Genomic DNA, 18134 nt, shown 5'->3' on the forward strand with positions numbered 1-18134 from the left:
ACGTTACGTACGTTCAAGAAAGCAGGAAGTGTGATGTGGCTTTGACTCACAACAAAAATGGTGAGCTTGTTTTTATGAATTAAGTGCTTCTGCTCTTTTACAGCGTATGTTAAGCATGATGTGTAACACACGTCCTACGTGTAATCTGTGTCGGAAAAACTCTTTGACTAAAACGAATGCTATCATTCGGTGTAAAGCAGGACGTATATCATATGCTAAACTAGCCCGCTAGCATTGGCTCGCTAAAATGTGCTTAAAGTTGAGCAAATCAATCTATCACGTGTATGTTTCTGTTCTTAAATATCATTAGAATATATTTGCTAACATCACGTGTGTTGCAGCCGTGTGCTAGCGCGAGTTGTTTGACAAGAAAGTCTTAAATGATCACAAATTAATGAGTGTTGGATGCGAGCATCGCAACGTTATGAGGAGTGTGCCACGTAGCTGCACCACAGTTCAGGGAGCATCATGCATGTGTATGTCTGATATGGTTGATTCACTGGCGTTACGAGGTTGTTTTTTATAAACTTGCAAGAACAGGAATATTATCAACAAAGTGTGCAACTTGATCCGAAAAAATTATTGAAATTATGTCTTAGTTCTTGATCAAAACATGTAACCTTAATTTAAGTAAACACAGACAGAAGATGGATAATCTGTGCAGGTAGAAATCATATGCAACCTACATCACAACGTGTTCAATTAGAAATGCATGCATTTAATTCAGTATGGTTATAATGTATGCATTTCGCCAACAATAAGATATTTGTAAAAGTATAGTTCTAATTTTGCTTTGGGTGAGCTATGATTTCATTGTCATCCTCATTTAGAATTGCAGAGCATGTCGGTAGCGTCAACACACACACGCAGGTGGAGAAAAGCTGGACAATTTAAATACACTAAAACAAACATTAAGTTGCTGATATGCAGTATAGTCTGATGTGATGTCAGTGTGAGGAAGTAGGGTGGTACAGTTTGCTGTAGCTTATAAATAAGATGCATATCTGTTACGTAGGTGGTTGATCTTGAACACTGGTATTTTGGACAATTGGAAGAACATGCTGTCTGTCCTCTAATCTGGCATTGAGTCTTTGACAATAGTGACTAACTGGGTCTACAGAGAATGAACAGCTGGTACGACAACATTCCTTGTGACAAGTAGCGTAACGTCAGCATTACAGGGAACGAAAGTGAAGTTGGTGTTTCTAATGTGTGTGACTTAGACTGTTGCTGCTAAGCTGCACTAGATAATGTCTACTCTATACTAAATATATCATTCTCTTTCCTGTTGCAGTCGGCCATTTTCAACTTCCAGTCACTTTTAACAGTGATTCTCCTCCTGATCTGTACCTGTGCCTACATCAGAGCGCTGGCTCCCAGCCTGATAGACAAGAACAAGACCGGGTACGATCAGATACTTTATGGCGAAGCTGTCATTGAAGTATTGAAACCTGAAACCTTAAAGCCCCTCTTATTTCAGCCAGTGATACAGCAATCTTAAGACAAATGATTTGTGTTTAATGAGAGTGCTATTCATTCATCCTTCAATGGTTGATTCCAAAAAGTTCACTTCTGTATTGTGAGAGCTGTTTATTTACTTTGTGTGGTAGAAAACCTAATTTACCAACAAGAATCAGTGAGTGTAGAATCAGAATAGTGTGTGTAAAATAAGAAGCGCCTCATTGAGGCGCGTGAAGTCGCAAAAGGCTTAAATGTTCATCATCACTGGATCATTATTATTCTTGGATGTACAAACTCCATGAATCACTTCTAATATGTCTGGCACAGCCCAGGAACAACCAGACACACTCTCACTCTCTCTCACACACGCACGCACGCACACACACACACACACACACATCATTGGAGCAGGGAGGGACATCCTCTTCAGACAAACGCATGAGACAGAGTGGCAGATGGGATGATTTAATAGTTTTCCCTCTTGATTGGTATGTTGACTAAGGCATGAGCTGTTATTTGTGTCGATGTTGTGCCACACATTATTCAAATGATTCTTGTGTGGCAGGGTTAGGCCTTGAATCTAACGGGGAGAATTTATGTTCCGTTCAGACACAAAACATTTGTACATTTCAAAAAAAGATGTTTTTCCGAAACTGTAGTAAATGATTTATTCTTTTAAAGTAGGGCTATACTAAGTCAATTAAAACAGTGTCACAATGGGACGCTGACTCCATCTGGTCAGTTTTAAAGTTGGAAGAATGTTTGCTTCTAAAGATGTACACACATCAGAAAAGTGAATGCCTGGAACGCCACATTTGCCTTGACAAATCAACATGAAACGCAGCTTCTTTTTAACTTTTAATCTCGCCATAACAGAGTCCTTTCTGTCTTCTTTTTTTTAGGATTCTAGGAATTTTCTGGAAGTGTGCCAGAATAGGTAAGCCTATTTGCCCCATATCTTTTTATTTTTATTTTTTATTTAATTTTTTTTTACATTCTGTAATTTCTTTCTCATAATATCAATTCAATCTTGCTAAACAATGTAGCCTTTAACTTTGAACTATTCATTTTCCCCAGGTGAGCGGAAGAGTCCCTGGGTGGCTTGCTGCTGTGTCGTCATGGCTTTTAGTATACTGTTTCTACAGTAGCGGACCGAAGACAACCGTGAAGGGAAACATTGGGGCGATGAAGAGACAACACGGCATGGACAGCACAATCCTAGAAGCGTAGCAGGACCTCCAGTGGTTGTCATTTAGATAATGTAAAAATGGACACCTGTCACCAGTCACCGAAGCCACGGAGAGAGAAAATGTGTCAGGGGAGGGATGCGCTGATATCCCCAGAGTGTGTCTAGATCCCTCCAGGGACTTCCAGGCCAGTCTTTGTGTTTGATGATGTGGAATGTTTACTCCGGATGTGCGTTTGTGTGTGTGGGGGGGGGGGGGTGCTTTCTGTTATCTGCCATTTAGTTTAAAAGACAGATGTCACATTCTTGGTGGGATCAAAATGATGCATTGTTTGTCCAAACATTTCAAGCTGATGGTTTTCCCCCAACATGTTGGTCACAGTTGCATCAACCAGTTTGAAATTCTCCACAAAAAGGACCTTGATAAATGTTCATAACTGTCATGCGATTCACATGGTGGCTTGTATTTGGAAACTGAGCTACAACGAGGCGTGACCTTAGATCGCCCACGCACCTTCTTTGTTGCATCTAGAGATGGTGATGTTCCACAGCAAACAAAATGGTAGAACAGCTCTCCAGATGGCTGGTTGTCCTGCATATTTGCGAGCTACTGATGTTTTTAAAGTCAGTCAGTTTGCCGCTATTTATTAAAGAACCTTTTTGGAAAATCTGGTTTGAGAAGGCTGATTTATGTCATTTGTGATGTCTGCTGTGATGAAGCCACACTGTCATTAATAATATCTACAAACATGCAAAATACAAGTTGATGATAACTTGTAAAACTGTCAATCTTCTCTCTTTAAGGACTAGATTTTGCATACCTGACATGAATGATTGCAACTGCAGAGTTGGACAAAATGTTTCTTGGTGAAGAGAACACCAAGTGTTGCTGCTTTGGGTCCCATCTGAAGTGAAGTCCTCATGATGAAGTGAGATTGATGGTGAAGAGTTAGCGATAACCTCTTCCATAACCTCGCAGTCAGCACTCTTCACAGGGTTTTCTGAAAGGAACTGAGCTGATTGTACCACACAACTTTACATTGCTTGATATCTGTCTATTATTTACTCTTCCAGATATGTAGTAGTGTACACTGCATTAGAATTGAAAGCAGGGTTGACATTCAGGGAAGAAGAATTTGATGTAATGCCTTCAAGTGTTTGACAAATTCCGGAGACTGAGGAGGTTATCCATGAATGGGTATTTGTCAATTTGGATGACAAATCCTCTATTTCATCTTTTAACTTTTGACAACTGTCACAGCATAGAAGCAGAATTCCAGATAGTGTGGCATTATTCCAAATGCCACAGGCAACACTGTGAGATTATATTATTCCCATGAAAGAACAGCAGAACGAAGCGTCTGATTGGATAAATATTGTCAGCCACAAATATTAGACCTCAAATCGGAAGTGCGACATTTACATTATGGATTTGTCGTGTAATTGAAAGGAAAATCTCTCAAAGAGGGAAAACACTTAGCCATAGCGGATAAATACAACCCCACACACTTCTCTTGTCTGTTTGGTAGAGATTAAAATAAAGGAGGAGACTTGTTGACACACTCACCTTTGATGCTCTGATCACTGATGAGTGTCCGTATCCCAGCACCCCCACACACAGTCCCTTGTTAGGGAACGTGCATACCCGTATTGGTGTGCATCTGTTTTGGCACTCCCGGGTTGAGATAAAGCATCAAGTGAAGGCTGCCGGTAAAGTCTGGATTATCAGGCAGTGACGCAGATACGGGAGACAGAGGAGCAGGAAGCCCTCAGTCATCTGCTTCTATCTTGGGAAGCAGAGATACTGCTGGGCTGGAGGGGCATCACTGGGCCAATGAACCAAGCCGATGTATCGGGTGATGATGAAAGGAAAACTCTATGGAAGAACTGAAGTCACTTACTCCAGCTGATGATCTCAGCTGTTATCATCAGTCCCGTTTACAGCCAACCATTACCGACCATATGAGAACAACATCGAGTCATTTGTAGTGAAAGAATTATTCTACAAAATATTAGGAAAGTAAACGGATGGTTGGAAACAGATCAGACTCCTGGGCTTTCGGGCCTTTTGAGGACAAAGTCAAACTGACTACATTTTTTTTTTTTTTTTTACTTTTTGAATCAAAATAATTATTCTTAATCTGCCTTAATATGTGGGCACAGTTGCAATGACAAAGAACATCTGGCGGTGACTTAGTTACTGGACGCCTAAAATAACATTTAGACTGTTCCTGTTTCAAAAGGGACTTGATGCGTGTTCTGATTTCTATGTTTGAGTTGGCTGATCGGAATCAGACTGGAGGCCAAATGGCTAAGAAAATAGACCATTTTCTTCTCAGTGTGTCAAACTAGTACTACATGTCATTATTACATTATTATTAAATAAGTCAATATTCCATCAACCAGAACTGTATTCTTGACCCTGTGAAGAAGGGTTTGAAACTGCATTTAGACCACCATTTAGGAAAATAACATTTCCAGACAATACAATTAAAACAGTTACAGTAAGTGCATAAATATGATATGAAAACTTGCCATTTGTTCAAAGCTTTCTGTGGTTGGGACTTATAAATTGCACAACAATTATCCAATGCGATGTATCACACCAATGCCCACCATAGGACCTTTGCAGACAACCAAATAAAACGATGTGGTACATTTTGTTGACCTTATAGGAACAGCAGTACGACCTGCCGGCATACTCGTATGTACAGTATATGTGAACTGTCCCAAAATGTGGGATGGTTTTCTCTCAGTGATTGAAGGGAAAGACACTGCCTCCTTTTTGTTCATGAGGCATTGTTGGGCTGGTTACCCTTCTTCCTCACTTCTTTTTTTAAACTCAAATCCATTTATCATCACACACGCTCATGTTTTTATTCATCGTTTCCATTTCACATCTCTAGATTGTATTGTTTTTATTGCTGCTGCTGTTGTTGTTGTTGTCTATCCTTCCTTCTTATATGTTGTATATCATTTGAGCCAATGGGGTTTCAGACACATACACATAAATATACATAAATATACATATATGTATATATATATATATATATATGCTGCATACCTGCATGTCCAGGATGTGACAGTGGTGTGACCTTATAGGCATTCTGTCCACATTTGTTTACATTTCCGACTGAGGTGTTTGAAAATCATTGAGTGCATGTATACTTTGGCTGAATCGAATGTTAGACAGTCTCTGGTTGCAGTGTGTACAGAGTGACTTTTACAGTTCTACTTTTTATCTCAGAAACTTAATTGATTTACCGACTGTTGATTTTAGCATCTAGTGCAGTTCATGTGGGCCGTCTTCTGGGCGAAAAACACATGGACACTGATGTTAGGTGCCAAATGCAGGTTTTCAAGCCAAAGGGACATTGCTTCCAGCCCATGAACCCTCTTATCTTTCATTTTGACGGGATTAAAGGACCAGCCAAACATGTGACCGCATGAGGCGGCATGAAATGTAGACGTCGAATCCAGAACACCTCATCTACAGTGCGGTGTTTCATGCATCATTAATTGACATGAATAATTACTGTCAGCAATGTGGTAAAGAGACGCATGCGATTGATGCAAATAGTCAGGAGTCATGTCGACCTCACTGATTGGTACAATACTGAGTTCATTCAGTTTGATTTCCAGATGATTCTTTTTTTATTTCTTCATGGTGATGGAAAGTGTTTCCCAAATGATCGATAAGGACATTTACATTAAATGCTCGTGAACTGCTCACTGCATTTGCAAATGTCAGATAATTGGACATTGCAATGTTCCTTACTTGCAGCTCTGCACTATAAATTACAATAATATCCACAATTACTCACATGTAAATGAATTCATGCTGTGTACATCACCGTCCGTACAGCTCCAGCAGAAGAGCACATTATTATAATTTCTCTCATTTATTTTCCGGTCGTGTCTTTCCTCCTTTGATCAGGCAGGAGAGTTTCTTGTAGCCGCTTTGAGGACTTCAAAGACAATCAGGCTGGTAAAGTCTCTACAATCTCCCACCGAGCAGACCTTAGTGTCCAAACAGACCTTGGCTCTATGATCAGAAGAGCCTGTTTGAATTACTACACTTTTTCTTTGTTGGAGGGTATGAAAGATAGAGAGATAATGACAAGGAGACAGGAAAATAAGAGAGAAAAATAGATGAATAGAGTGGATTAGTTCTTATTATACCGCTGGTGTATCTCAGTATGCCAACCTCAATGACCCCATATTTTGCCGCTTGGTTATTTATTTAGTTAGATTAAGCTTGTGGCTTCTTAGTTTACTGATACCTAGGAGGGTCAAGTCCTCTCCTGTGGCTGCTTCTGATTTCAGCCACAACCCCAAACTCCTCTTTAGACATAGAGGATTACTAAGGCCACGGTATGGTAGATTAAAAATGCTTGACATCACATTCCTTCTGTAAAGCCTTTGTTCTGTCCGCACTTCCTCATTAGAAAAATGAAACCTTTGTTTCTCAGCCTTTGAGGGAACAAACGACAAGAATAATGTTGCCAGCTGAAAGACACCAATATCCTCCCTGTATCGGGCAAGTCTGGGTCGGCAAGGCTTACTGGATAGTTTAAACATGTACGCTGTACACTATACTCACCTTGGACCCAGGCCTTCTTGGTCGCTCTAACTCCTTCCACGTGTAATCTTTTACCAGAAATTGTATGGTAACATGAGAAAATGTTAAACTTAGTCCTTGCAGACAGCTCCCTGTGGCCACGAAAACTGGAGCACTGCATGTCTCCTTTGAAGGTGGCATTTGCAGTTTTTTCAAAGGACATCTCCCTTCATGCTCATTAGCCCAAAGCAGGAGTTGTCTCTGCGTAGTAACAAGCAGTTCCACAAAGCCGAATGGATGAATGGAGATACTGTGATCTGAATTAATGATGACCCTGAGTAAAAAACGTAGATGCATTGAAATTTGACTTCTTGCCTATGAATGAATGAGACAAAGCTTTATAGTCCTCATCTGACAATTTGGCCTTGGATGTTCCAGTGTGCTCTGGCTCTCTAATGGCATCAATGACATCTCAATCAATGTCACTAAGCGTTGTGTTTGTACACGTTCTTGTCTGTGGACACAGTCACCATTTCTCGTTCACTCTTTGATGAGCGCAACTTGGTTTTAGTCATTGTGTTATCTTCCCATGATCTGATGATGTGTACTATTTTGCAATGGTGTTTTCCAAACCTCAAAACCGGTTTTGGCCTTTGTGTGACTCCTAGTCTAAAACAGAGATAATTGTAATGTGGATTCTTGTGTTTGCAATGCCATACTTATATAAATATGATGTCTTATGGTGCTTACTGACTGGATTAAGACAAATAGAGATGAAAATCAGTTTTCTTTAAATCTGAGCCCTCAGATTTAGAAATTTATAATTTTAGGCCTTGCAGGTGTCTTTTGAGACATTGTGATTATTCTGTGTATCATTATCAAAGCTATTCTAAATTGCATTAGTGCTTGCCATGTAAGGATTCCACATTTTGTGAGTCTGTAGTGGGAGGTGTTTTTGTAGGGAGAGGAGTTTTAAGTTGCTCTATCACTTCCGGGAAGACCAAGGAGTGTTTCCACTTTGGAACCACTCCGATCAGATGGCCATCCGAGTCCTCATGAGCTGGGACATGCACTTCTCTACTTCATCTCTCAGAGCTGCCATGGAACTGTGCAGTTGCACTTGTCAACACTTGCACTTGTCATATCTGACAATAGTGAGCATGTTGAGATCAAATACAACAACACAGCTCTTTTGTGAAGGACTCTCCTCTTCCAGATGTCACGAACGGCAATGCAGGGAAACATGCTCTGGACCCAAATGCAGACAGATGAATAATCATCAGGATGAATTCAGTGATTTTATTTTCCAAACGCCTATTCAAGAGTCCAAATGACACTGTGTCAGGTAGACAGGTAGCAGGCACGTAACAAGACCCTGCATAGCGATGATAACGATTTGACAAAGAGTAAAGAGAGGTGAAGCGGTATATGTGGAGTGTGACTGACGAGTGAATTAGATGCAGGTGAGGAGGTGGACAGGGAAGGCCAAGCAGAGCTGATGAGGGTAATGGCAACAGGTTTGTAGGTGGGCGGGGACGTCAGGAGAGCAGGACTGAGGGCATCTGGTGGATGGCTAAAGGATTGCAGGTGTGCGTAGCCTGGGGGAAGTGAGAAAGAGAAGGAAATGGGGACAGAGAGCCAGGCCAGGCAAAACAACAAAGAACCTCTGATGTCCTGACAGCAGATTGCTTCATCAAGCCTTCAGTCCAACAATCCTCATTGTTCCAAAGCACAAACAAAGACACAGAATTCCCTTTAAAAAATGGTGAAAAGCATGGGTATTGTAGCCAATGATTTTTACACATGCGTCAAATCATGCTTGAATCCACCTGATTGATCACACAGCACCTTTTCCTGGAAAATGAAATCATATAAACTCAGATGTTGATAGGGAAAAGAAAAGGCTCATTCATGAGATGTGAAACATCCCCCTATGTCTGCAATATAAGTTTGTGGAAGTCAGTACATCTGATTAGTATTTTTAAACTACCTTTACAGCATTTTGCCTCTATTTGATAGCTGGCAAGATCTCATGTCACAGTTCATCATCACAGTCATGTGGCCATTCTTTTTCCACTATCAAACTGCAACACTTGTTCTGGCTAAAGGCTGTACAGTAGTATATCCAGTGTGGCGATGGACTATGGTCATTTTGGTTTTTTCCCCTGTTCCATAAGAAGAGTCACTGTAAACATCTTTGATTTATCACATCTCCCCCACACAACCATAACTGTATTAGTCTATGATCCTCTATGCAGGGACATGTCTCTTTCTCAGTCTGCTCTAACTTTAAATGACTTGTACCTTTTCATCTGTTTTACTGGTCTCCATAAAACAAGAGGCAGTACAGTCTTATAGTTGGTGTTGGATGGACTAATGCATAGTGTACCCAGCCACAGTTGTAGACATCACCAGGCGCGCCCTGGCACAGTAACAGGTATGACAGCAGTGCTGCTCACAGAGCTGTGGAGGGGCACATCTGACCAAAGTAAACATGCCAACTAGCCTGAAATTATTCGTTTGGAAACTCTGTCAGATGCCCATCTGAGAGCCGCGCTCGTGGGTGTAACCTCAAATTGTGAAATAATAACATGAATAATCACTTATATCAGAGACTTCCCACACTGCAGGGATTTAGGGAGTAAACGTCTTCATAAGACAGATGAGAAGTTGAAGAGAAAATAAACGTTTCTAATTTGTCTACAAGTGTGTGACTTGATTTTATTTATTAGCCTTTCACATTTTAGTAAGTGTTCTTTGGCTGAATGATGGAAACAGCAGTGATGCATCAAAACAGTGACGTTGACACAAACAGACTCACACTCTGCTGAACACAGGACTCTGTACAGTGCAATGAAAATAACAAACCTCTCTGTTGAGTAACAGCCGTCCTGTTTTACTGAGGTTTGTTTTCTGTTGAAGAATGAATACCATGGTGATAGAGGGGCACAATTTTCATCCTCAATAAGTGATGTGTCTTCTCTTTTAAGATACAATATCTTCACTTATTTACACCAAAGTTCCATCAGCATGTTTATATATGTACCAATGAGTCCAACTCTTCCACTGGCTTTAGGGCAAAACTAACATCAGAATGTCACTTGACAGGCTGTACTGGTAATACTGAGTATAGTTCCTGGGAGTAATTGGTTGAAAATGGCCAGTATGAGTCTCCAGCGAACACCAAAGGACTTGAGCCACCTCAACAAATAAAGCTTTGTGGTTCAAATTAACATCCAAGTTTTGATAGTTCTCCTTCCTGCTCGTATACTGAATGCAATAACGGCGAGAAAGCCATAGTTTATAGCTTCCATCACTAATGATAACTTGGACAAGTTTCAGTGTTATAGCTAAAGTCCGAACCTTTAAGAGGTTAAGAGGTTAAGATGGCACCTTTGTCCGGCTCTCATCACATGGGGGGGGGGGGGGGGGGGGGGGGGGGGGGGGGTTCTGGAAATGTCTGATGGAGCACACAGAGCTTGAACAATAAGTCGACTCAATGACTCAGCACTTGCACTTGAAAGTAGATGATGTTAAATGTTGCAAGACTTTAACAACATAGTATTTCTCTGCTCAACTTAACATGGTTCATGAGTTAGTGAATTAAAAAGACAGCTCCAGGTTTGAGTAATTAAAGTATTAGTATTATGCTGGAGGGTTGTGGCTGGAAAACAGATTTTCTGTAACATATTGGCTGTGATTTATATATGTTCAAATATTCCAAAAAAGAAAGGCAATGCGCCAATTGGAAACTGTACCCCACATCTGACTCATACTGTTTTTATTCCTTCATCTTTTTATTGCTCTCAGTGACTAATATCAATTACTCTTACTGTATTACTGGTTCAACATTTCTTTTAAAAAGACTTTCGATCAAACAGTTGTAAAAAATATATATATATATATATCTGTGGGACTGATTCTTCAATGACAAGAGTCTTTCAGCCATACGAAGATAATTATCGTAATCTATGCAGATTCTAGATTAGATACCCTCAAATCCATCGACACAAAGGAGTTTATGAATACCCCTCACTTTATTTAAACTTTATTTCCTCAAGCTGTTTATCTGTGGAGGACAAATTATCCACAAAATGAATCTCGTCAACACATGTGTGTCAGGTCACACAAGCAAGAGGATGAGTTATCAGCCGAAACGTAAACTGCATTTACTTGTTCTTCATTTTCTTTCCGACAATGCAGAATGACCTCTCTTCATTCCCAAAACAAACTCAGTGACTCAAGTAAAAGGTTCAAATCTATCACAGATATACATTACAGCAGTGATGCTGCCTTGAGCTAAAATGTGTCGACAGAGGCCACTATAAGTTCTCCGTTTCACCTGTGAATGTTGAAACATGTTCATACTGAGGAAGATGGCAAGGAAATGGAGAAGTGATGTGCTAATGCTTGGATAATAAATGCTTTATGAGGAGAATAATTTGGTGTCCTATCCAACTGTGGAGGCAGTTTAGAGTGTTAAAGCATCACTGACACAGAAGTTTTAAGAAGTGTGAATAAGTGGATTATGAGGAAAATCCAATATTGACGATGCATGCAGTCTTAAATCCAAGATAATAGCACTGAAAAAAGACTCCTGATGTTGTACTTATAAGGAATCAGTAAAGACTGAAACAACACTTATATTCAAGCTTTCATGCACATTACAATCTCGAGCTAAGCTATATTATTGAGCCACATTTAGGATGTCCAATGTTACTGTTGGACCACAGATAAATCCGTTCTTTGGAGACTTTATGATACATCTTTGGTGATGGTGTACTTGGTGTAAGAGATATAAGTCCAGTCCCACAACTTATCTCCCCACTGCGATTCAAATTGCTCTGTTGAATCTTCTCACCAACATAAATAGTTTTCTGTCCATGGGTGTGACTGGTATGTGATCTAGTGACGAAAAGGAGGTTCTAATTGCTGAGAGAGGAGGGAAATCCACCACCAAACTGTTGATCTCAGCGGGTCAACGTGGTCTTTCAGATACATGTTGCTAGCCTCCACATATGCTCAACATCGTGTTATTGCCAGAAAGGATGTCAGTTCACGAAGAACCCGTCACCATCTGTGTCTATGCTGTTATTGTTTAAGAATATCATTTAGCTAATACTTCATGTGCTCAACTGAAGAGAGAAAAATATCTTTTGACCAGACGAGACAAGTTTTTCAGATGTGGGAACTGAGAGTGCTACAATGGTTCCTCTGTCCCCTCCTGGTGTCTCAGACATGACTCAGGCAGAGAGAGGGAGATGATGTCTCGTAGTAACTTCTCTGCTCTCCGCTGTGATGCCACAACAGCAACAGTAAGAGAACAAATACGTGTCTTTACTTCAGTCATATATGATGAAAGACGAAGACACCTCGCTTTCTCTTTGTCTCTAGTTTTAGATAGCAACTGCGCGTTGTAGGGAAAAAACAGCTTGAAACAAACAGTTCCACATATAGATGTTTTATTCACTCTCCGAACTGCTCACACTAGAAACCTTGCAGTCATGATAACTGGTGAAAATAGTCACCTATATGGTTCATAGAGAGCTCAGGAAATAGTTTGTATTCAACCCAAACACTTTGAAATGTTCACCTTTTCTTTTTTGTTTGCTGAAGTCGAGTGGATGTTTGAGTTCAGTATCACAAGTCAGTTAGTCATTTCCATTTAAAGGACAGGGTTCTCTTCATCTTCTAAATATGAGCCAGAACCAATTGGTGGAACCAATTACAGTGGTAAGTACCGAGAAAAAAGATACTTTAGAAGAGTGGTAGAAGTTGCGCAACACGATTAAAGACATTTGTAGAGTGTCCCTCTCACACACATGCACCACCCCACACATACCTTTGTTCTATGACCTGGAGTGTGCATCAAGGGATGGTAACAAGGTCCATATGTGGTCACTTCCTCCCTCCACTGCTCTAACATGAGGGGGCAGTATTAACAGGACTACAGAATCCATTGATTTACTCTCAAGAGGAAGAAGAAAGACACAAAGAGAGATTAGCAAACAATGACTTTGACAGTGGGATGTGCATGAAGCGTTTTGCTTCCCATCATAGATCATGTCATGAGGCATTGGCATTTGCTGAGGCAGATTCCAAATCCAGTCTGGTAAACTAACAGAGCAAAACAGAGAAACACAACAAAGATGCAACTGTAAAGGATTGTTTGATGAAAGGAAAATCTCATATCTTACAGTATTTTGAATAGCTGTGGATCAACTTGTTCCTGTCAGTACAGTGCCAAACCATGCCTGTTGCAGAATCTTATGGGTGCAGTTCAGCTCCCACAAGTCAGATTTTGGCAAGAGGCAGCATTTCAAATATCAAAAGGAATGACTGGTCCTATCAGCAGATTTTAAACTACAGTATGACTCTCAGCATATTGATTGCATCTTGTGGGCTCCAGTGGTTATAAATGAATTTGTCATGAATGTGCTACCTTAGAGGTTTGTGGGAAGTATATTTCCCAGGTATCATGTTATCCGTTGAGATTTAAGTGAGTCTGTTGATGAAGTACTGCACATGTCCACACTCGATGCTGAAATACAGGACCTGCAAGAGGGAATCCATCCAATGGACCCGTGGAGTTCAGGCACAAGACAAATCATAACTCTATTAAGAATCAGGCCGTTGCTCTTACAGACACTTCTTATAGCTTTGTTTTTGTGTTGTTTCGAAGTGTTGTAATAGAACTACTGTGAATGATCCTTGGGTGCCATGTTAGTGCAACACACTGTGGATCTTCCGCGTGAGTTGCCAACGTCTGCCAGCAAAATGAAGGCATTGTTTGTTAGTTACAGTACTCGTAAATAACTGTGCTCAACACCCACAATCCATTTGTTGATATTTTTCCCATCCAGGCCATTTGGAAGTCATTAAAGGCAACATGTAAACAGTTTTTGTAATCAGGGAGACTCCGACGGATGATTTATTGTTAATAATAAAATCCCAGCAGCACATTAAACTGTAGTGGATGGTCCAATGACACTAGCATTCATTATGTTTCAAACCAGTTACGCACAGTTTCCCATGGATCAAAGGATGGTGTGAATTACAGACACATGTTAGCGGATTAGTGACACATTCTTTAAGACAACTGTTGTATTTGTTTATTACTGTCTGAAAAGGATTCCGGTCATTCTCTGTATGCTGCAGACAAAACACTTTTGCACAATCCCTAAATGTGCCATATTTTGTGATCTTTGATGCGTCATTGTGGAAATCTGTCCCTGGGTTTTATGTCACATGACAACAACAACAACAACTGTGCTGAGCAAGAGGTAGATGGCAACATGTGATTCCCTGAGTCACACAGCACTTCTTGAAACTTGGGGCGTTAAACGTTTCCTGCATGGGGAAGCAGTTGGAGGGAGACATCTCAACGGACAATATTTCATAACTCATAAACCAATAATTATCAGCTGGGAAGTTCACATTGAGCAGTTTCCCTCACTGGAGTCTGCAGGCTCTTCATTTTCTGTCGTATTGATACGATACGTATCTATTAAATGACACCACGCAAAATGGTCTCAAGTATCTTTAAAAACATTAGAATTCCTCGATGAATATTTAAGGCTTTAAACCACCTTTGTAACCTTCATTAACGGAGGGTAACGTCAGTGAAGACAGACATCTGCTGAGCATGAGCAGTTCAAACTGGAGCATGTTGAACTTTGTTCTCTTGTCTCTTTCATTCTTCACAATGATAAACTAACATGCAAATTGGGATGATTGAAAAGATGACTGTAGGAATCACTGTAAAATTACAATACGTCACATGTTGAATTTGGCCTAGACAAGAACCAGCAGAGGCCCCGATCGTGTGCCAAGACCTCACTGACAAGTTGGACTATTGGTCTGACAACCAACAGTCAATCAGGTTGGTGTGTGAGAGGCGGAGAGATACACTTTCATGAAAGCTTTTGAATCCACTGCTCTGTTTAAGAGAACTGTGTGCACATAAAAAGCATAAAACACAACATTCAGTAGAGTGAACTCGTCCGCCCTCCCTCTGTATTCTGTGTTATACCTCCATCTAGTGGTTATAGGTGAATACATATTTGCTCTGTAGCATAACATAACCTGTTGCCGACCACCAAAGTATTTCTTCATATCTAATACAGAGTACAGATGTTATTTGGTTGTTTAGCTTCAGCATTTGTTGTTTTAACACGCAGCAGATAAACACTGAAGACGGCCTGATTGCCTTTGAACAAACAGTCTGTTCTCTATTGTTGTGCTATGACTGTTCATTGTCATTGTGATCATTTTGGGATATTAGTATGATTAATACTAACGAACAAAAACACTGGTGAGCAGATTGGTGGCCTCTGTACACACTACATTTTTACAGCATATTTCCTTTACGGCATAGATTATCTAAATAATTGTCTTCTTTGTTGTCATTGAATATACCAAAGTATCAGACTTACACTTTGACAATGAGAATAAAACACACCTTGAAACACTTTCCTTCTTTACTCCAATTCTGCCGAAGTGCTGATGAATAGTTACTTCACTCCAACTACCACCAGAGGGCAGTGTGACATTGTTGCCTAAAGGGAGGGGGCAACCAGGTGAGTGTTTTTCAAGGTCAGTACTACAGTACCACGTTGATAATGTGGGCAGGTAATGCAGTTCTCTAAATGTAAGAAACTCATGTCATGGTTGTCCCAAAAACACATGAACAAATACTCATTGTCAGAGTCAGTTTGACCAGTTATGTGACAGATTATGATCAGCCTTCTGTTTAAACGAGTCGATGTTACTAGCAAACCCACTACATTGCTTGTGATTTGCTTTCTCAATTCCAATCACATCAGTTAAGACTAAAGATGCCATAGGCAGAAGAGATCGCTATTAATAAACCTCACGCACACACACACACACACACACACACACACACACACACATAAACACATAAGCACAGCATACACTGTGTCAGGGAATGACAAAGATGAGCGAAGGGTTGTTCTGTCTTCAGCAGGGGCTGCAGTGGTTGCACCATTTGCTCACATGCTGGCACACACGCACGCACACACACACACACACACACACACACACGCACACACACGCACACACACACACACACACACACACACAACCATCTCTGAACTCATCCATGAGAGAAGGATCTGAGCTGTGGAGGAGCTGAGTTAGCCGCACACACACTCACATGGTTACACACACCCTGAACGCCTGAGCCGCCATTGGTCGGTGTCTCTCCACCCCACCGCGAGAGTCTCTGAGGGGTCTGCTGCAGTACTGCTCTGCTCCAGGGGCCTGGAAACGCTGGAGTGAGATTTCTTTTTTCCCTTTACTTCTATTTTTGGGCTGGATATCAGAGGTCCACAGCCTCCCTTATTTTCCACTGTTTTCCAACATACTGGTTCCCAGTGTACATGCTGCTTGTACAGCTCCAGTGCCTTCTCTGCAGATACAAACAGCAGTGAGGCCTGTAGCCCAGGCAGGCAATATGATACCACTAAGACAACAAGAATCTGTGCAATAAGCTGGTGAGGAAGGACACATAAATTGTGCCTCTGCTGCAGGGCCCAGGGGCAGCAACCCAGTGCTCAGTCAGCCATGTAGACTCAGGCCACAGCGAAAAGAATTTGGGAAGGACCCTTCCTGCAGCCCATCCCCCATTAAGTGAAGACATGACTTAACCAGTCTCCTCCCAAGTGAGCAAGGAATCCACGACCAGAGTTTTGTCGTTTTGAGGTCAAACCCAAATGTTTTGTTTTACGTTTTCCTGCCCTGCTTTTAATGCAAGTGATTGAATGTGTGCTTTATGTGTGGTTAATAATGCTGCATCAATCAACAGACAAAATAACCTCATTGTACAATAACATTATGGTGGTGGGAGAATATCGGAAACACCCTGGATCAGTATTTGAAGAGGACAACCCACTCGTCATAAAGGCTAGAGCTCCCTCTGTTCATCACAGGGGGTTACACCTGAGGGAGACCACTGCTGTCAATTATTAAAAACAGGTATGACTACAGGTCATAAGCAGAACTGAATTGTTGTATTGAAATGTGCATTGTGTAATGGACGTTTTGGTGCACGTATTTACACAGAAAATGACACATTAAAATGCCCGGGCAGAGGATCAATCAATCTCATCAGGGGAAGCTCTTCATCCTCAGCCCTGGAGTAAAACACAAGAGTATCTGCCCACATTCATAAAATAGAGGGAGGTCCCTAATTCCACAATAGCCTATAGGGCTTCAGATTCATGTAGGAACCTGTCAGAGGGAAGAAGCATGTTTATGAATGAACAAGCTGCTTCTCTGCCTGAGTGCAGTGTGTAGTCTGTTGAGCAAACGGGTGAATAAGGAGTCCTGTGTGATGTGGAAACATCCATCATTGCATTTGAATCATGTTGCATTTCCTTATTTAGGATGCATACACAAATGCATTAATGCACTTTAATTAAAACAACAGAGGTTTGGGCGAAACGATCCCATTTGGGGCTCCAGTTTGTGAGCTGTGTAGCCTACAGGAGCTATTAGAAAGTTTCCACACTTGCAACTGTTAGTGGGTTAGACAGCTGATTGACAGCATATGATTTGGATGTTTGGATTTTACGCAGTGGTTTCTGTATCTCCACGGCCTCAGAGATGGGCATCCAGATTATTGATAGCGGTGAATGCCAGCGGGCATTAGAACAGCAAGCGGCCATCTGCCAGCCGAGCGAACTAGCAACCCCACCAGCTGCAGTCGCAAAACGCCCTACAAAGCAGGACATGCATGCAGCTTCTGACGTCTGCGGCCACACTGCGCTACAAAGCCCAGAAAAACCAGGAGCGGAAACAATGAGAATCAAGCTTATAAACGCCGCATAGGTCCACGAACAGCAAGTTTTGGAGAAGAGGCTTCCGTTAAGTGCACATCAGTTCATTTCGGATGACCGGTTT

At 41.2% G+C, this 18134-nt stretch overlaps 1 protein-coding gene across 1 annotated transcript; it reads left to right on the top strand.

Moving 5' to 3' along the window:
• Positions 1-7: 7 nt before the first annotated feature.
• On the top strand, positions 8-3315 carry tmem167a (transmembrane protein 167A). Its single transcript, XM_079271158.1, has 4 exons — positions 8-60; positions 1295-1404; positions 2364-2398; positions 2539-3315. Exons 1-4 carry the CDS (start codon positions 58-60, stop codon positions 2607-2609), a joined length of 219 nt encoding a protein of 72 aa, XP_079127284.1. The 5' UTR covers positions 8-57; the 3' UTR covers positions 2610-3315.
• The last annotated feature ends 14819 nt before the right edge of the window (positions 3316-18134 follow it).

The sequence above is a fragment of the Melanostigma gelatinosum genome (genome assembly GCF_949748355.1).
Source record: "Melanostigma gelatinosum genome assembly, chromosome: 6".
Classification (NCBI taxonomy): domain Eukaryota; kingdom Metazoa; phylum Chordata; class Actinopteri; order Perciformes; family Zoarcidae; genus Melanostigma; species Melanostigma gelatinosum.

Excerpts from the sequence above, each read along its gene's own strand:
- tmem167a (XM_079271158.1), top strand. Across the intron at positions 1,405-2,363 it reads ATAGACAAGAACAAGACCGG|GATTCTAGGAATTTTCTGGA; the intron begins GTACGATCAGAT and ends TCTTTTTTTTAG. Across the intron at positions 2,399-2,538 it reads CTGGAAGTGTGCCAGAATAG|GTGAGCGGAAGAGTCCCTGG; the intron begins GTAAGCCTATTT and ends CATTTTCCCCAG.